At 39.7% G+C, this 20,809-nt stretch overlaps 3 protein-coding genes across 3 annotated transcripts; all 3 read left to right on the top strand.

The window, feature by feature from the left end:
- Positions 1-806: 806 nt before the first annotated feature.
- On the top strand, positions 807-1,766 carry LOC116521402 (olfactory receptor 8S1-like). The gene has a single exon (XM_032236079.1). It carries the CDS (start codon positions 807-809, stop codon positions 1,764-1,766), a length of 960 nt encoding a protein of 319 aa, XP_032091970.1.
- Positions 1,767-7,503: 5,737 nt separating this feature from the next.
- On the top strand, positions 7,504-9,423 carry LOC116521401 (olfactory receptor 5A1-like). The gene is made up of 2 exons (XM_032236078.1): positions 7,504-7,561; positions 8,459-9,423. The coding sequence occupies exons 1-2, from the start codon at positions 7,504-7,506 to the stop codon at positions 9,421-9,423; spliced, it is 1,023 nt and encodes a 340-aa protein (XP_032091969.1).
- An 8,362-nt stretch (positions 9,424-17,785) lies between these two features.
- LOC116521400 (olfactory receptor 1440-like) lies at positions 17,786-20,328 on the top strand. Its single transcript, XM_032236077.1, has 2 exons — positions 17,786-17,868; positions 19,548-20,328. Exons 1-2 carry the CDS (start codon positions 17,786-17,788, stop codon positions 20,326-20,328), a joined length of 864 nt encoding a protein of 287 aa, XP_032091968.1.
- Positions 20,329-20,809: the final 481 nt, after the last annotated feature.

Here is a 20,809-nt window from a genome sequence, read left to right as displayed (position 1 = left end):
ATTATCTATAAACTGGTATTCAGAGCAAAATTAATAGGCTGTATCTGCAGTGGTTTCTGGGGAAAGAAGTTAATTTTATTAATTTTTTAATACAACCTCCCTTACTTAAAAGAATCAAAGGTGGAGTATGTATGATATCTATTTCAAAATCTACAATTATCTAATGTTTGCTTTTTCAAATTACTCATAGCAAATACCTCCATTTAGCTATACATGGCTAAAGTTAAAAAATATATAGACATAATTCAATATTCCTAATAGATGGGAGGTCAGAAAAATTCAGGATGGGAAAAGGAATTGAAGGGAGCCAATTTTTGCCTAATTGAAAAGGACTGCTGAGGCAATGGTTCTTATTTGTTTCATGTTTGAATGGCCTGAATTCTTTGCACTCTACACAAATATAAATTTATAATTAAAATCTCTATGAGACTAATTTTTCTCGACATGAAAGCATGATTTCATGATTATCATAAAGAGTAATTTAATTCAGATGCATGTATTTTTTTATTCTTATGAAATAAACTTTAACTTCCAAGCTTGTACTTGGTGTATGTCACTTCATCAATGAACAGATATATAAATTGACTTTAAGTACAAGTATACAAATACCTTTTAGAATGATTAATGAATGCAAATGTCATGAAAACAGCTAAACAAATCATGAAAATGAAAAATAATCCTTACATTTTGACTCTGATGAAAGAAATAGGAATGAAATGTAGAACTCTCAACATAACACATTCACATGTAACTTTCAACTTTAATTTGAAGTTTCATTATTTTTGTTTCCTGTTCTGACAGATGTTATGGTTCCTAAGTCATTCGAGTGGCAAAATCAGACTATAATAAAGGAGTTTATTCTACTGGGACTCTCCAATGATCCAAAAATACAGGATTTTCTTCTTTTCTTCTTCATGATCATATTTTTAATCACTGTCTTGGGGAATATGGTCATTATATTGGTGATCAAGTCTGAGCTTCACCTTCAGACCCCCATGTTCTTCTTTCTTAGTCATTTAGCTTTTGTTGACATCTGCTATTCTTCAGTCACTGTTCCCAAGATGCTGGCAAATTTTATTACAAAGCAGAAAACCATTTCTTGGGAAGGATGCATCGCACAGATTTTCTTTTTTCTACAAACTTGTTGTACAGAAGTGTTCATCCTCTTAGCAATGAGTTACGATCGTTATGTGGCCATATGTAATCCTCTTCATTACAACAGATATTTGACAAAAGAGATATGCAATAAAATGATGGGCGGAGCATGGTTCCTGGGTTTCTTGGATGCCATAGCGAATGTCCTACCTTTGCTAAATCTCCATTTTTGTAGCAACAATATTATCAGACATTATAATTGTGAGCTTCCTTCACTTTTACCCTTGTCTTGTGCAGATACCCTCACTAATTATATTGTTCTTCTAGTATTTGTGTTGGCATTTGGGTTCAGCTCATTTCTTTTCACCTTCATCTCTTACATTCATATCATTTCCTCCATCCTCAAAATAAAATCATCAGCAGGCAGGCAGAAAGCTTTTTCCACATGCAGCTCCCATCTCATTGTTGTGGGCTTATTTTACATTACAGCTTTTGTTCGCTATATGAAGCCAAATTCAGAATCACTTAAGGATCTGGACAAAGTGATATCCATTCAATATAGCGTTTTAACTCCTATGTTAAACCCCATTATCTACAGTCTGAAAAACAAACAGATCCTATCTGGTGTGGAAAAACTCTTTGGAAAATGTAAGGTCATTCTTTTCTCATGAAACAATACTCACAACCCCTCAATATGCCTACAACTGCAACAAATATAGGGAAAAAGAGAGAGAAGCAGGAGAGAATATTGCTACTTCCCGCATGTTCTCTACATTGAGAGTGGAGTTATACTCTGCTATAAGATTATTTAAAAATTCTTCAGACTACACATTATTGAAATATGCTGTGTGTGTATGTATGTATGTATGTATGTATGTATGTATGTGTGTGTGTGTATGTATGTATGTATGTATGTGTATGTGTATGTATATGTATATGTATGTATGTGTGTATGTGTATGTGTATGTGTATGTGTATGTATATGTATGTATGTATGTATGTATGTATGTATGTATGTGTATATACATACATATATATATATTTATATATATATAAATTTTCTTCCCTAGTATACATCTCTTTTCTCTTTTTTCCTTTAATTATGCAGTGCACATGAATATTTCAAAACAATATATTTTAAAAACAATATACATTTATATAAACATTTTATATAGTTATATAGTAGCTGTAAGATTAAACAAACAGGATATGCAATATGTTCTACATCATGATACACTCATCACTTATCTGGGAAATTGGAACCTATTATTTAATATCAGAATTTAAAAATATTATAATGTATTTTGTTTAGCAAAATAATATTGGTTTTATATCTTCCTATAGTTCTACTGAAAGCAGATATGCTACATATATTTATCAGAAAGCTATTTTTCAATTGCTTTTGCTATCTTGACAGGCTTTCTAGTCAAATTCTATATAATATGATTCATATCTATAGACTTTCTGAGGAAGGATCAAATCTACGTTTTCTGTGCATTTATGTCAATTTTAAATGTACTGAAAATAGTATAAATAGATATTCTTCATCATTTTTCATAAATAAATATCTGAACAACTTTCTATTTTTATTTCTTAATAGTTTAATGTGTGTAATTTTGTTTTCAAAACTATATTCTTAAAAAAAAAACACCTCAATGAATCATACCATAAACTCCATAGGTGAAGGCAGTAGTGGGATTCAAATAATTTAATAACTGGTTCCCTGCCCTAATGTCTGGCTTTGTGGTCATGTGACTGGGATATCACGGTTGTCAAGGGCCGAAGCATACAGTTTATTGATATTGCTGTGAAGAGTCAAACAAAAAAAATCTGGGGAAAAATCATGAAATATCACAACCTGACCTTCAAAACTGCACGGTTATGGATGAAGCATGTAACAGTGATACCCATTGTAATTGGGGCATTTGGCACCATGTCCAAGAATTTTATAAGATACATCAACAAATTGCAGCTTCCTGCAATAACACCAGCAGAACTGCAACAAACTATGCTAATCAGAATATCACAGGTCTTAAGAAGGTAGTTGGTTGATACCTAGGACATTGGCAGCAACTTGTATCAACCATTAGCACCAGTCGTTGGTATTTGTGATGTTTATTGAATGTTAGTTGACTGAGTTTCATGCTTAATGAATAAAGTATATAATGCTAATAATAAAGTATATAATGCTAATGCTAATAGCATATTAAAGAAAGAGACCAAGGGATTAATTCTGGCTGCACAAAACCAAGGACAAAAGTATACAAAGCCAGAATTGATAAGACAGCAACTGACAGTAAGTGCCACATATGCAAAGAAGCTGAAGAAACAGTGGACCACCTGGTAAGCTGCTTCAAGAAGATTGCACAAACTGATTTCAAGTAGCAGCATGACAACGTAGCAATAATGGTGCATTGGAAGATTTGCAAGAAATATCATTTGCTTGTAAGCAAGAACTGGTGGGACGATAAAATAGAGAAAGTCGGAGAAAGGGGCTGATGTCATGATGGCACGATGTGCGATCTTGATGCTTCAAGATTGCAGGCAATATGTCTGCCACTGGATGGTCCATTCGGACTAAATCGTCCCACAGAGACGGTGATTGAGAAGGCCACCTCCTATTGATCTCAGGGACATCACAAAATCCCTGAAAGATCCAGGAATAGCCTTTTTTTCCGGCAACAGAAATGCAGTCAATGAAGCTGCTGAAGTTGGGACAGCCCCGGAATGGGAAGAAAGTGAAAAGAGAAAGTGTGTCAAATTGGTGAGGAAATTTTATTATTAGAAAAATAGACTACCCCCCCCCCAAAAAAAATAAGTTAAATTAAAATTGAAGCTAGAAGGCTGTCGAAATTAAACTACATTAAACTTAGTGTGCTATCCTGTTTCTATTTTTTTTCATGGATGGAATTTTTGCAAAGGCTCCCTATTTTTTAAACTGAATGGATTAATTGTTTCTTCTTTTTTCACTTTTGCTTACACTCATGGATTAAATTTTTCTTTCTTTTTATAATGCTTGATTGGATTGATTGGATTGTTTTTGATCTCCATTTAAGGGTTTTTTCTTTCTTAAGCTTGGAATATAAATGAGATAATAAGAAGGATTACAAAAGAGGGTTGTAACAACAGGAGGAAAAGCAGTTACACTGCCACTTAGAGGCTGGAGGCTGGATACATTGTTTTTTCTTCTTTCTCTTTGATCACTTGAGAGTCAAGGTTCTTTCAGTTTGTTTACTGACAGTGATAGTAGAAAGAGCACAAGTTGTTTATACATGTGCTTTTTGGGAGTTCTATCACTAGCTATTGGAGGGAAGACAACATTTGGACTTGAAAGATAATAAATGAACCTGTTTGACGTTTATTAAAACAGCCTTGAATCCTATGGTGGCAGTGCCTGCAAAATTGGAAGAATGGTGCAGCAGGAAAAAGAAACTGTAACATTGCAAATGATTATGTTTGAAATTCAAAATCTTTTAGTTATGACAGAGAGAATTGAAAAGAGATTGGAGAATATGAAATACAAAACAGAAAAATTTGATGGAAAAACTGAGGATGTTTATCAAATGAAGAATGTGGAGGACAGAGTTCAAAAAATGAAAGAAAAAAATGAGCAAAGAGATAAGAAAATTGTGGATACTGGCAAGAAAGTGACTGTGGTTGGTAATGGCAAGAGCGAAATATGGAAAGGAGAGATAGATGGATTGGAACTCTACCCCAGACTTCAAAGCACAGAAGGAGAAAAGAGAAAAGAAAAATTGACGGAGATAAGGAGAGAAATCTTGACAGAAGCACCAATGATAACCAAAGATAAGCTGATGGAAAGAGCAGATGCTGGGTTTCTAGCTTTTTATGAGATACAAAAGGAACAACATGTTGTGAAGAGAAGTCCATACAAGATTTATTAAGAAAGTAACTAGAATATTAATGCTACAAATGGCAAGAGATATAAGACTGCACTATTACTGGAAAGATACAGGTTGATGCAATGAAAATGTATAATAAAAACTAAGCTAAATTTTGTTTACTAGTAGTATATATAAAATGAAGAGACAATAGCTATAGTTAAATAATAATTAATAATGATAACAATACAAATAGATATATTAGTTTGATAATATGAAATTTTATATAAACAACACATGGAGAATATGAAAGGAGGTTTAAAAGCTTTATCTAGAATATGTTATAAAGATGTATTGCGATTGGACGATTTTAGGATGATTTAATAGAATATTATCATATAATCCTATTCTAGATTTTGAATATTATATATAAAAGGATGTAAAAAAATTATAATCAAATTAATGTTGAGATATAATCATCATGATATACATGAATATATGTGAATTTAAAATATGCAATTTGATATGAAAAGCAGGTGATGACTATGGAAGAGATGCATGGAAATACTATAACCAACTGACACACTTTCTACAATTTTTTTTTAATGTTTGTTTGTCTTTGTTCAAAAAATAAATAAAAATTGTTTAAAAAAATAGAGAAAGTCATAGAAAATGAAGAAGTTAAATTGCTCTAGGACTTCAGAATCTGGACAGACAGGCACCTGCCACATTATACCCCAGACTTAACAATTGTCAATAAGAAAGACAAAAAGGTCTGGATAGTGGATGTGGCAATGCCTGGAGATAGCAGAATAGAAGAGAAAGAACTGGAGATGATAACAAAATACAGAGACCTACAAATAGAAATAGAATTACTATGGCAAAGGCAAGCAAGGGTAGTACCAATAGTAATAGGTGCCTTGGGGTCAGTCTAAAACAAGTGGAGCACCACTTGAAGAACATAGGCATTGACAAATTTTCCATCAGTCAATTGCAGAAGGCAGGTTTACATGGAACTGCTTCCATCTCCGATGATATCTGCAACCCCATCAAACATCCAAATTAGCCTATCCCAGGTCCTTGGTAAGGACTCTAACAACAACAACAACAACCCCTCTGAGGAGCTTTATCTTGTCATGGTGGAGGGGCTTGTGTGCTCTAATGATCCTAAGGGATATGCTGAACAGGTGCAACCCTATCAGACAGGTCTCAGGTAAAGGACCAGATAAAATTTGCTCCACAAACCAAATGTGGTGAATACAACAAAAATGAAATTTATGCCAGCTGAACTGTCACCCGGATTAACTGTTGGATGTGGGCATTCTGCACAAAATGAGCTACAGGGCTCAGCTCCCTCTGCTAGGTAACCAGGGCATGGAGCTGACAAACCACTGGAAGAAAAAGCGAAAAGGTGAAAAATCTGGACTAGGGAAGAAAACATCTCTATTATCAAAGCTTACTATCAGTCTGAGACAGCAAAACGTGGATTGCAAAAACTCGTGTATCAGATTTGGAAGGTGAACCACACGAATTGTGATATCAGTGAACAACAGCTAATGGACCAATGACATGTAATTCTAAGCCACATTTTTTTCATTACAGCAGAATTAATAGGAATCGAAGAGAAAGCAACTAATGGTCTGAGTATATCAACAAAGAAGAGTAACATCAAGAATGATCTGCAAACTCAAAAACAAACTGAGGAGGAAAGGGAGGAAGAGGTGCTGAAATGGATGAAGATAAAAAACACTGAAACACTAAAGAACAAACATCAAAAGATATTGTTCAATTAGCTTTGAAAATAAAGCATCAAATGGAAGATGCCGAAAGAACACGTTTGCCAAAGCTGAACCACATGAACCAGAAAGAATTGAGAAAGGTATTTAAAAAGGTCAATGAGGCTGTGCAAACCATTCAAATCACTACATTAGCTGAAACAAACCAGCTGATGTATGCAGCAGCCTTCATAACCACCAAAGAATTGGGTTTGAAAATACAAAAGAACCAAAGAGGCAAGAAGAGGAAGCCTAAATGGAAAATTCGGTTGGAATTGAAGATTAAAAAATTTTGTGGAGATGTGAGCAACTTGAAGAACCTAAGGCAAGGTCAGCTCTCTCTCTCTCTCTCTCTCTCTCTCTCTCTCTCTCTCTCTCTCTCTCTCTCTCTCTCTCTCTCCCTCCCTCCCTCCCTCCCTCCCTCCCTCCCTCCCTCCCTCCCTCCCTCCCTCCTCCCTCCCTCCCCCTTCCCCCCTCTCTCTCTCATCTGCACAAATGTATGTTCATGAATGTGTATGCATGTATATCTTTAAATCAAACCAAAAATTCATTCATTTTGTATCTAGATTTAAAACCAATAAAAAACAGTAATTCAAATTTATTTTTAAAATATGTTTTTTTTTATGAAAAAGGGAAACATTGCAATTTCTTGGACAATATCTACCCTGGATATATTTTAACCTGGGAACAATAGATTCCCAGTTGGCTTCCTCTGACCTGAATTCCAGAAAGAATAATCAACTCATGCCTTTTTTATTATCTCATCCCAATAAAAGCTCCCAATCATTTAGATGAGAGTGGCAAAGAGACTAACTGTTTTTCTGCTGCAGCACAATTGTTTCCTAAAGGGTAAGTTCATGTCTCCCTGAAGTGTTAATTACAGGAAAGACAACATTTTTTATTAAGAAGGCAGCTCTCAAATACAGCTTGGTTCATAATTAACTAAAAGTGGCTGAGAAATTGAGGGAAAGGCTTTCTCAGTATAATCTAACTTGAACTGCAACATTTCAGTTGGGTTATTTGACTGTTACATAAAATAGTTATTGCAAAGAGATTTGTTTTAGGTCACTAGTAATGTTTGTTTGTTTTTAATTGTTAGAACAAATACATTCATTTAGCCAGATGTGGTAAAGGTAAAGGAAAACAAAAACAAAAATCAATAGTCCTACTTATTACTAGATGGGAGGTCAGAAAAACTCAGGTTAGGGAAGGGAAGAGAAGAAGCAAATTCTGTCTGAAAAGAACTGCTAGGGCTATAATTTAACATTTCATGGTTGAATATCCTGAAACCGTTGTACTCTACGCTAATGGAAATTTGTAGCTATTGTATCAATCTTTTCCATCTTTTTCTTGACATGATACATTTATATAGCATCTAATAGAGAGGATATTAATTCAAATGTGTTTTTTATTCATGTACAACAAACTTTGATTTCTAATCATTAAATTTGGAGGATCTTACTTCATAAAAGCACAGGTGGTAAATACAAAGACAGTAAATATTTGGTGAGTATCACTTCATCAATGCACAGATATATAAATTAATACTAAGTCCAAACACTTTTTAGAACAATTAATGAAATAAAATGTCAGAAAAATGCCAAACAGATCATGGGAAAAAACAACAACATTTACATTTGCTTTTTGAGGAAAGAAATTAAATGTAGAAAAATCAACATAATGTACTCTCATATAGTTTTCAACATTAATTTGAAGTTTCATTATTTTTGTTTCCTGTTCTGACAGATCTTATGGTTCCTAAGTCATTCGAGTGGCAAAATCAGACTATAACAAAGGAGTTTATTCTACTGGGACTCTCCAATGATCCAAAAATACAGGATTTTCTTCTTTTCTTCTTCATGATCATATTTTTAATCACTGTCTTGGGGAATATGGTAATTATATTGGTGATCAAGTCTGAGCTTCATCTTCAGACCCCCATGTTCTTCTTTCTTAGTCATTTAGCTTTTGTTGACATCTGCTATTCTTCAGTCACTGTTCCCAAGATGCTGGCAAATTTTATTACAAAGCAGAAAACCATTTCTTGGGAAGGATGCATCGCACAGATTTTCTTTTTTCTACAAACCTCTTGTACAGAAGTGTTCATCCTCTCAGCAATGGGTTACGATCGTTATGTGGCCATATGTAATCCTCTTCATTACAACAGATATTTGACAAAAGAGAAGTGCAATAAAATGATGGGCGGAGCATGGTTCCTGGGTTTCTTGGATGCCATAGGGAATGTCCTGCCTTTGCTAAATCTCCATTTTTGTAGCAACAATATTATCAGACATTATAATTGTGAGCTTCCTTCACTTTTACCCTTGTCTTGTGCAGATACCCTCACTAATTATATTGTTCTTCTAGTATTTGTGTTGGCATTTGGGTTCAGTTCATTTCTTTTCACCCTGATCTCTTACATTCATATTATTTCCTCCATCCTCAAAATAAAATCATCAGCAGGCAGGCAGAAAGCTTTTTCCACATGCAGCTCCCATCTCATTGTTGTGGGGTTATTTTATATTACAGCTTTTGTTCGCTATATGAAGCCAAATTCAGAATCACTTATGGATCTGGACAAAGTGATCTCCATTCAGTATAGCATTTTAACTCCTATGTTAAACCCCATTATCTACAGTCTGAAAAACAAACAGATCCTATCTGGTGTGGAAAAACTCTTTGGAAAATGTAGGGCCATTCTTTTCTCATGAAACAATACTCACAACCCCTCAATATGCCTACAACTTCCACAACTTCCACAATTAGAGAATTGTGGATTAGGCAAAGAATTAATACAGATCGTGCTGTATTACAACAATGTAATTAGTGACCATTCAAAGTTAGAATGTCACTGAAAAAAGTGACTTATAGCCATTTTTCACATTTATAACCATTGCAGCATCCCCATGACCATATGGTCAAAATTCAGATACTTAGCCACTGACTCATATTTATGACAGTTGCAATGTCCAGGGGTCATACAATTGCTTTTTATTACCCTCTGACAAATAAATTCAGTGAGGAAGCTAGATTCACTTAACAACCCTGTTACTAACTTAATAGCTGCAATGATTCACTACAACTGTGACAAGAAAGATTGTAAAATGTAACTCACTTAACAATTATTTTAGCAACAGAAATTTTGGACTCAGTTGTGGTCATAAATTGAGGACTACCTGTAACTCAGCAGGAGTGAGGGTTGCAACTTACCATATGTCCTCTGCATTGGGAGTTATGATATAATATGAGAGTATCAGAACTTCTTCTTGAGCTCTGCTATAATAGTGTGGTCTAATATAAAAGAAGAAAAGTAATCTTGCTCTAATTTTCATCTAATTTTTCTTAAAGAATCTGAATGAAAATATTCACTAATACATGTAATATTTTTAATTTGTTTTTTGCCCACAGTATACATCTCTTCTATATCTATTTGAGCTTGATGTATGTAATGTAAACACATTTTCCAAAACAATATGAATTTCTGAGTAGATTTTATGTAGTTATGTAATAACCAAGTTGCAAGAGCAAACAAACAGAAGATGCTGTATACTCCGCTCCATAATGCAATCAGCATACTTCTCTGGAAATTGGTATCTTTAATTTTATACCAGTACATATGTATGTATAATGCATTCTATCTACAAAACCCATCCATTTATATCTCCCTGTGATTGACACTGAAAACTCTCTTAGCTATGAACATTACCTATGTTCATCTCATTGCTATTTTTCAGTTGCTGCTGCTGCTTCATAACCTTTCTATACAAAATCCATATCATTTTGTTCCTATGGACAGACTTGCAGACCCAAAGATTAACTGGTCATTTCTGTGTTTTGTTGGCAATTATACATTTATTACAAATACTATAAAATGATACTCTTTCTCATTTGTTGATAAATAAAACTATTATTATGGAAAGTTTATGTGACAGCTTTATTTTGTGCTATGAAGCCAAATTCAGAGTTTCTCATTAATCTGAGCAAATGGTCTCCATTCAATACAATATGTTTATTGTCTTTTTAAACTCAATCATATATAGTCTGAACAATAAAGACATCAAGCATATCCTGGTGAAAATGTTTGGAAAAAATAATCCACATCTATTTATATTATATTCATATAGCTATAAATATGGGAGCTCACTACCAAAGGGTTTAATAATACAGTAGGAATGAAAGGTACTGGCACTCTCTTCCCCAAAGCATCTCACATCCGAAATGGAATCTTCTTCCAATGTAAGGATATTTCAGTCTCAAACTATCCTTCTTCAGACACTTCATGCAACAATATAGCTCTCTAGGGAAGATTATAATTCTGTAAAACTTGGAGGGAAAGAATTAATGAGGACAACCAGCAGTTAGATGGATTGACTCCCTTACACTGGCCATGGGTTCACAATTTGAAGATCTAAAGGTGGCCATGGCTGATTGGTCATAGGACTGGGTGGGCATGGCCAACTCGACATCCCTTATGTATACACATACACACACACATACACAGAGAGAGGGGAAGGTGGAGAGAGAGAGAGAGAGAGAGAGAGAGAGAGAGAGAGAGAGAGAGAGACAGAGAGAGAGAGAGAGAGAGAGAGAGAGAGAGAGAGAGAGAGAGAGAGAGAGAGAGATCTTATAAAACTATATACATTCAACCTCACTTACTGCATTTTGGAAAACATACCCAGAGTCCACTTTCTGCCACACATTTAACTATAACTTCTGTACATTAGAACATTATATACACCTTCAGATGTTCTTCCCTAGCTTGGACATGACTGTTAGAGCCAGGAGATGTCATGGATTGAGTAAAGTGTGGTGAAACTCATTTAACAACACTCTTGCTTAGCAACCAATGACTACTTGTGGTCCTATGTCAAGGACTATCACTGCCTTTCTCTGCATGGCAGCTTTGTTCTAGTAAACTCCTTTGCCTTTCTGGCAATTTTCCTCTCTGTTAGAGGCACGAAAATAATCCAGATGATATAACAATCTCCTGCTGGAGCAGGGAGTTGGAGTAGATGGCCTCCAAGTTCCCTTCTAACCCTGCTTTTCTATGATTCGGTAAAGATCCCCTGCTGGAGCAAGGGTTGGACTAGATTACCTACAAGATCCCTTCCAGCCCTGGATTGCTGTGCTGTTTCAAAATGTCTTCTGAAGTCATATCTAGGGCTGAGTTTGTGGTCCTTCATTCCCTTCTCATTCTCTCTCTCTCTCTCTGTCTCTCCCTCTCTCCCCTTCCTTCCCCTTCCTTCCCCTTCCTTCCCCTTTCTTCCTCTTTCTTTCTTTCTTTCTTTCTTTCTTTTTTGTCTTTCTCCCTTCCTTCCTCTTTCTTTCTTTTCCTTTTCTTTCTTTCCTTTTCTTTCTTTCCTTCCTTCTTTTTTTCTTTCTTTCTTTTTTTCTTATCTCTCTCTCTTTTCTTTTTCTTTCTTTCTCCCACTTCCATCCCTTCCTTCCTTCCATCCATCCTTCCTTCCTTTCTCTCTTTCTTTTTCCTAGTTTCTTCAGGGTGACTTTGGCCCTATAGGGTCTTCTGGCAAGTAGATATTGGCTAGGTTTTGTGGTGCTCATGGAACTCCACTATCCCATAACCATCCTGCTGCAACGCCAACTAGTCTACCTATTTCTTTAGTTTTTAAATTGGCAAGTTCTTCTAGTGTTTGAGTGAGGTGTGGGTGAGTGACAATTTAGCATTCCATTTTGTTGATTTTAGAAAACTTAAAACTTGTTATTAAAAAAACTACTTATGCAAAAACAATATTAATGTATGATTGATATGAATTTTTCTAAGCCACCTATCTAAACAAATGATTAATGAATTTAAATGTAAATAAACAAATAAATATTTTTGTATTTAACATATTCATTCATCCTTTCAATCATACTCAAGATAGTAACACTGATTCATCCCACAGATTTCTTGCAAAAAGAATTAAATTAGAAAATATTTGATTTCTTTTGAAAATTTGGATATGATTTGAATAAATGTGAAAAAGCTTAAATTATTTGTGTCTCTATCTTCTCTACAATTGTCTCCCTTCTTTAACCAACAAAACTAAACTAAACTAAACATTAACTAAAACTATAAAAAGGATTTTATTTATACATGATTTTCTGAAGACATTGTAGATTGAGGAGTAAAGCCAAAAAAACTATTGATAGTTGGTGTTTCTTTTTGAAGGCATCAACAAATGTAATGATTTCAGCATTACTATTACAGTAAAGTCACTATGTTATACTGTTACTTTAAATGAAATAAAAGATTGGAAAAGCAAAGCAAAATATTTTTATCATAGCCACTGTTTATATATTTTAATTTGTGAGCAATATATTCCCAATTGGTTTCATGTGCCCTGGATTCCAGAAGGAATATTGGATGACCTCATGCCTTTTTTATTATCTTGTTCCAAGAAAAGCTCCCAGGTATTTAGACAAGGAGGCAACGATACAGAGTATTTCTCTGTTGCAAAAGAACTACTTCCTGCAAGGTAAATGCATGTCTAGTGTGGATACTGGTGTATAGAAGAAGAAAGTGGTTGGGTTTTACAGGTTGAGTCTTTTTCACATTTTAGTGCAACACTCAGCAAAATTACTAATAAAATGATTGAAAAACAAATGGAAGTTAAAACTAAAATACTCCTTTAATCAAATCTAATTTGAATTGCAATACTTCAATTGGGCTACATATAGATCATTATTGCTGACAACTATGTTTCATGGGATTAGCAGGGCTAATTCTGTCCATTCTTAGGTTTCAGTACATTTTTTTGCTTGAGTTACACGTCAATAAATTTTGTATAAGCAAATCTTCAGAGTGAAAATAGAGGGCTGAATCAACAGTACTTACAGAAGAAAAGAGTAATCTTATCAAAAGCAATGGACATTTTTCCACTTTTAAAAGAAACAATAATGTATATATCACACCTATTTAGATATTTTCCAAAATATTCAAGCTGCTTTTTCCAATTTTTCACAGTAGCCACCTTCATATGTCATTTGGTGACATATGAATTAAGGTAAAGAAAATATTAGCAGGATTAATAGTTACCAGTTGTCACTTGGGTCAGAAGGAAGGAAAGGGAAAGGAAGGGAAAGGAAGGGAAAGGAGCCAGTCCTGCCAAAATATTGCTAGAACTATAATTTAACATAGTTAGGTTTGAAGGTCTGAAAATCTGTGCATTATGAACATTTGAAATATGTAGTTATTTATAGTTATCTTTTCCTTATGACTATTTTTTTACACAATGCCTTTCTAGCAGATAAAGAGGACTTTATTTCAAATACAATGTCTTATTCATGTGTAATAGCCTTTATTTTTATGCGGTAAAATTGGAGCACATCACACTTCATAAATGCACACATTGATGTCCAAATAAAATTAAGAAAAACTATATTTTGGAATAATTAATGAATTAAAATGTAATGAAAATATCTAAGCTCATCATGAAATTGAAAGAGCAACCCTTAAATTCAGTCAGCATAATACATTTTAATTTAATTTTCAACATTATTTCAACAATGTTTGAAGGTTCATAATTTTTTCCTTTCTTTTCTCATAGATCCTATGATTCTTAAAACATCTGATCTAAAAAATCAATCTATGATAACAGATTTTATTCTGTTGGGTCTCTCCAATGATCCACTGGTACAGAATGTTCTTCTTCTCTTGTTCATGATCATTTATTTATTCACAATTTTGGGCAATATGGTTATTATACTGCTTATTTTTACGTTTTGACGGAGGAACGACGCGCAGCCAGGTTTCAACTAACAGAACTATTTATTCAGGTTGACGGCGATTCAAAGAACGAAAACTCGCGCCCAGGTATTTATACTCTTTTTAAACCAATCACTGGCCGGGGACGAGACAGCAACTGCTGACGTCAGTCCCTCGGCCAATCAACAGTAACGTTAAGCCGGCAACACCCTCTAGAGCTCTCAGCCAATCAGAGAGCTAGAGGGTGTTACTGGCAGCAAGAATATTTACTAATATCTAACACCCCTTTCCCCCAGTTCTGCGCATGCCCGTAACGGAGCATGCGTAGTCCTTAAGGTACGTTGGGCGGCGCCGGACCCGCCCAGATCTTCTCAGTTCAGGGGAAGTCGTCGGCGGAGGAGGACCTCCTCGTGGTAGCTCCTCCCCGAAGGGAGTGCAGCTCCGAGGCACGCCTTTTCGGGAAGGCCCAGAAGGCGGGCTCAACGGTAACTGTAAGTATAGCCGTGGGGGCGCGTCACTGGTCGTAGGAGGGACCCTCTGGGTAACGTCCTCGGATTGAGTTGTCAGGCCGGCGTCTCTGTGGTTGACACTTGGGTAAGCAGGGCCTGGTGTGGCGAAGGCCCTTGTTTGCGGTCTTCCTGTTTGAGAATGTTGTGGTTGATACAGGAGGGGGCCTGGTGTGGCGAAGGCCCTTAGTTGCGGTCTCTCGGATTGAGGACTTTGTGATTGTGGCAGGTTGAGGCCTGGAGTGGCGAAGGCTTCACATTGCAACCCCGGTGCTGCGGTGTTGTCACTCAGGGGTTCGCGGCCACCGGCCTGCGACGGGAGACGCCTCCTCAATTGATCCAGGTGGCGTCTCCATTGGGATCCATCGGCCAATTGGATCCTAAAAGAACATGGGCCGGTCAGGGCAACGATAGAGCCAGGCACCCATTTTGGTTCCCCCGCAAAGGACCGAGCCCACACCAGATCCCCTAGCTTAAAGGACCGGGGAGGGAGAACCCCCAGATTGCTCGGCTGATCCCCTGAATAGAGCGGGTGAAGCCTATCCAGGGAAGTCCGCAGGCGCCGGCCCATCAAGAGCTCCGCGGGGCTTTTGTTGGTCGTTGGACAGGGGGTGGAATGTTGGCTTAGCAGGTAAGCCGCCACCCTTGCCTGCCAGTCGCCCCGGTCCATACGGCTCAGCGCCTCCTTTGCTGAGCGGACCGCCCGTTCTGCCCGGCCATTGCTGGCCGGGTGGTACGGGGCTATGGGCGCATGCCGGATCCCTTGCTCGGCCAAGAACTCCTGGAAAGCGGTGGATGTGAACTGGGGCCCATTGTCCAAGACCACCACGTCCGGCAACCCATGGGTCGCGAACAGTCTCCGTAGGGCCCTGACCGTACTCTCGGCTGTGGTAGAGCCCATGAGGACTAGCTCCACCCACCGAGAGTAGGCATCCACCACAACCAGGAAATTCTGGCCGTGGAAGGGACCAGCGAAATCGATGTGGAGGCGCGACCATGGGCCTCTCGGAGCCTCCCACTCACGAGCAGGCCCGGCTGGGGGGTTGGGCCTGGATAATTGACAGGTCGTGCAGCGGCCTACATGGGCCGCTATCTCTGTGTCCAGCAAGGGCCACCAGACATAGCTACGGGCCAATGCCTTCATTCGTGCTATGCCCGGGTGGTCTTTGTGGAGCAGATCCAGAACTAGTGGCCGGAGCGCGGTGGGGATCAGCACCCGATCCCCCCAGATGAGACACCCCCCGTGGAGGGAGATCTCGGCCTGGCGATTTTTAAAGGGCTGGAAGCCCTCTGCCACTTTGTCTGCTGGCCATCCTCGTAACACCCAGGAAGAGACCTGGGACAGGACCGGATCGGCCTTCGTGTGGGCCGCCACGTCCGCGGCAGAGAGTGGGAAACCGGAGGCGGCAATGGAGAGGACAGAGAGAGAGGGGACGGGGGCGGTGTCCGTCTCCGGTAGTGGGCAACGGCTGAGGGCATCTGCATGCCCTAGCTGTTTGCCCGGACGGTAAAGCAACGTATAAGAATACGCTGCGAGGAACTCCGTCCAGCGAGTCATGCGGGGGGATAGAATGGAGGGAGTCGGCTTGTCCCCCGCCAAAAGCCCAAGGAGTGGCTTATGGTCGGTGACAAGGGTAAAGTGCCGACCGTAGAGGTAATCGTGGAACCTCTTAATCCCGGACACTGCAGCCAGAGCCTCCTTGTCGATCTGACTGTAGTTGCGCTCCGCCGAGGAGAGTGTCCGGGAATAAAAGGCCACAGGGGCTTCTGAGCCATTAGGGAGGATATGGCTCAGAACCGCCCCTACACCAAATGGGGAGGCGTCACACGCCAACGTCAGAGGCATCCCATCATTATATTGAATGAGAACTGCCGATGACGTCAGTGTGTCTTTGACAGCCGCGAACGCATGCGCTTCGCGGCTGCCCCAGCGCCAGGCCGCGGATCGGTCGAGCAACCGATGCAGCGGCTCGGCTAGTGACGCCTTGTGAGGTATGAAGGGGGCGTAAAAATTGAGCAGCCCTAAGAACGCCTGTAGCTCCGCCCTGGAGGTGGGAGCAGGGGCGTTCTTAATGGCGGCAATTTTAGATGGTGTAGGATGAATGCCTTGGGCATCTATTAAGAAGCCCAAGAATTCTACCCTAGGGACAGCAAATGAGCATTTGCTGCTTTTCAATTTTAATCCCGCGCCCCTGAAACGACAGAGGACCTTCCTTAATATTTCGATGAGTTCTGAGCGGCTCGTTGCAGCGATCAGAACATCATCGAAATATGGAACTACCCCCGGAAGTCCGTGGAGCAAACGCTCCATGAGACTTTGGAAGATCCCCGGGGCCACGGACACACCGAATTGTAGGCGGCGACAACGAAAAGCCCCACGATGGGTGACGATGGTCTGGGCAGCCGCCGCATCGTCATCCACCGGGAGCTGTTGATAGGCTTGCGCCATATCCAGTTTGGCAAATATGCAACCCTGCCCCAAGGAATGGAGCAGGTGTTGCACAACAGGGACTGGATAGGGGTTTGCCTGAAGGGCCAAGTTGATCGTCGACTTGTAGTCGGCGCAGATTCTCACCGAGCCATCCGGTTTGATCGGGAGGACTATGGGTGTCTCCCATGGAGCATGATCAACTGGCTCGATGACCCCCTGAGCCAATAATTTGTCAAGTTCGGCGTCAACCTTGGCCCTTAAGGCAAAAGGCACCCTGCGGGCTTTCAGCCTAATAGGAGCAATCTGAGGATCCAAACTAAGGGAGATGGGGGTTCCTTTGTAACACCCTAGCTGTCCATCAAACACATCAGAGAACTCCTGTAGGACGTCCTCAATAGTAGAAGCATTTACCCGGTGCACCCCCCCCGATGGACAGTCCCAGTGCCGGAAACCAGTCAAGGCCAAGAAGGGCCGGCAAGTTATTCCTTACAATTATAATTGGCAGCTCTCCCTCAAATTTGCCATACTTAACATGAATAGGAAAGGATCCCAGAACAGGAATCAACTTTCCTTGGTAGTCCCTTAAGAGTACCCGGGATGGGGCTAACTTAGTTTGGGAGACGGTCGGGCAAAGGTGTGAGAACATGTCCCATGACAATAAGGACCGGGAGGAACCAGAGTCCACCTCCATTTGGCAAGGCTGACCTGCCAGGTGGACATTGGCTGTGATTTTGCGATTTCCCGAGGAGGCCTGATTGATGGAACTTTCAGCTTCCTGCGGCTCGGACACGTTGTGGCAGTCGTCCCCTCTGCGAGTTGGTCTCGGTGGCTGGCGGCGCTGCTGCGGCTTGGGTTTCTCGTTAGCCCGGAAGAAAACAGGAGCTGGCAAAGAGGCTCGGCAGACTTGGGCGATGTGTCCTTGCCTCTGACAGCGGCGGCAGATTGCGTTTTTAAATTGACAAGTTTGGCGGTCGTGGCGGCCTCCGCAACTAAGGCAAGGCACCTTGGGGTTTTGCGGTGTGGCTGTGGATGGTGCAGGTTGCTTCCGCCGCGGTTGGGCACGGACTTGGCCGACGTTGTCGGGCTCCAGGTCCTCAGTAAGTGAAAAATCATCATAGTCAATTTCATGTACTTGTGAGGCCATTGGAGGGAAGGAGGCTTGCCCTGTCGTTTGAGATGACAGCTGCAGCCGCTCCAAATCAGCTGTTGATTGCTCAGAGAGCTCAGCTGCTCTGGCGATCTCTACTGCCTGGAGAAGTGTAATGTCGTGATGGCGGAACATGCGGCTTCTTAAATGCACATCCCGCACTCCGCACACGAACTGCTCGACTAAATTTTCTTCGAGGTTCGAAAAATCGCACTGGGCCGCCACAGTGCGTAGGGCTTCCAAAAATTGACTGATCGTCTCCCCCGGCTTCTGTACTCGTCTCCTGAACGCGAAGCTGCGGGCAATTTTGGACGGCGTTGGGGCATAGTGCCCCTTCAATTTCGCCATCAAGTTGTCCCAGCCTAATTTGTATGCGGGTCTGGGAGCAGCCATAGCTCTGGCTGAGGCAAACATTGAGGGTTCGCAGCATGATAAGAAAAAGCTGCACTTCTCCTCATCTGTTTGAGCCTGGTTTTTTGTAGCGATCAAATAAGTTTCAAAACGCTCCATGAATCCTTCCCAGGATTCGCCGGCGGAGCCGAAAGGAGCGAAAGGCGGCAATGAATTCATTTTAAATCAGAGTTCAGTAGGCTGACGTGTGAGGAGCGGAGTGACGGAGGTCGTGACAGGAAAATTTTTCCTCAGCGTTCGGTGCCGGCGCGGATAGCGACTTACAGCAGCTAGCTGAAATAACCTCTCTGTACTCTAACCTAGGCTTGCGTGGAATCGCCGGATCCCATCCTCGTCGCCAGTTTTACGTTTTGACGGAGGAACGACGCGCAGCCAGGTTTCAACTAACAGAACTATTTATTCAGGTTGACGGCGATTCAAAGAACGAAAACTCGCGCCCAGGTATTTATACTCTTTTTAAACCAATCACTGGCCGGGGACGAGACAGCAACTGCTGACGTCAGTCCCTCGGCCAATCAACAGTAACGTTAAGCCGGCAACACCCTCTAGAGCTCTCAGCCAATCAGAGAGCTAGAGGGTGTTACTGGCAGCAAGAATATTTACTAATATCTAACACTTATCAAGTCTGATCTTCATCTTCAGGCCCCCATGTTCTTCTTTATCAGCCATTTAGCTTTTGTTGACATCTGCTATTCTTCAGTCATTGTTCCCAAGATGCTGGCAAACTTTCTAGTGAAGCAGAAAACAATTTCCTGGGAAGGATGCATTGCACAGATTTCTTTATTTTTCCAAATTGCTTGTGCAGAAGTATGTATCCTCGCAGCAATGGGTTATGACCGATATGTAGCTATATGCGACCCCCTGCATTACAGCAGATATTTGACAAGAGAGATATGTAATAAAATTGTGGGCGTAGCTTGGCTCTTGGGTTCCTTTTATTCTATGGTGAATGTAGTACCATTGCAAAATCTTCGTTTTTGTGGCAACAATATAATCAGACACTATACTTGTGAACTTCCTACACTTTTGGCCTTGTCATGTGCAAACACCTTTACTAATTACATTATTCTTTTTATATCTGTGTTGCTGTTTGGTTTCAGTTCATTTCTTACAACACTTGTCTCTTATATTTACATCATTTTAACAATCCTGAAAATTAAATCAGCAAGAGGCAGGAAGAAAGCTTTTTCCACATGCAGCTCCCATCTCATTGTTCTGGGTTTATTTTACAGTTCTGGTTTGATTCGCTATATGAAGCCCAGTTCAGAATCACTTGTAGAACTGGACAAAGTGATCTCTATTCAGTATAGGATTTTAACTCCAATGTTAAACCCAATTGTATACAGCCTGAAGAACAAAGAGATCAGATCTGTTCTATTTAAAATGTTTGGAAAATGTAGGCCTAATCCATGAACTTGCAGCAATATGCAAAGCTGTTAATATTTATGCAAATCCACCACTGAGTAAGAAAAAAAAAGATTAACATTATAGCAGGTCAGAATGCATTGGCCTGATAGTTAAGAAACTGGGCTTGTTGACTGGAAGATCAACAATTTGAGACCCAAGTGATAGAATGAGTATCCATCCCCTGACAATCTAATAATTCTAAAGCATTCAAATGCAAATAAATAAATAGGTACCACTTCACTTGGAAGTTAACAGCATTCCATGAACTTCAGTATATACTCATCCTAGCCACATCACTACAGAAGCATCCTTGAATAAAACTGGCTCCTGCAGCTAGGAAATCGAGATTAGCACTGCCCTGTAGAGTAAAACACAATTGGACAGGTATAATCTTTACCTTTACCAGGTATAGTCTCCCAGTATTGTATTGTTGAATTAATGTGCAATGATCCAATCAAAACAAAGTAGGCATTTGTGTGTGTGTGTT

The sequence above is a fragment of the Thamnophis elegans genome, chromosome Z (genome assembly GCF_009769535.1).
Source record: "Thamnophis elegans isolate rThaEle1 chromosome Z, rThaEle1.pri, whole genome shotgun sequence".
Taxonomy (NCBI): Eukaryota; Metazoa; Chordata; class Lepidosauria; order Squamata; family Colubridae; genus Thamnophis; species Thamnophis elegans.
The sequence above is the reverse complement of the archived record's forward strand: the minus strand, read 5'-3'. Positions and strand labels throughout refer to the sequence as shown.

What these genes read in the sequence shown, in the direction of transcription:
- LOC116521402 (XM_032236079.1), top strand. Translation starts at nt 807, where the DNA reads ATGGTTCCTAAGTCATTCGAGTGGCAAAATCAGACTATAATAAAGGAG.
- LOC116521401 (XM_032236078.1), top strand. Translation starts at nt 7,504, where the DNA reads ATGAGAGTGGCAAAGAGACTAACTGTTTTTCTGCTGCAGCACAATTGT. An exon ending in GCACAATTGTTTCCTAAAGG is followed by an intron (nt 7,562 to 8,458) that starts GTAAGTTCATGT and finishes CTGTTCTGACAG; the next exon opens with ATCTTATGGTTCCTAAGTCA.
- LOC116521400 (XM_032236077.1), top strand. Translation starts at nt 17,786, where the DNA reads ATGGACAGTCCCAGTGCCGGAAACCAGTCAAGGCCAAGAAGGGCCGGC. An exon ending in ATTATAATTGGCAGCTCTCC is followed by an intron (nt 17,869 to 19,547) that starts CTCAAATTTGCC and finishes CAAGTCTGATCT; the next exon opens with TCATCTTCAGGCCCCCATGT.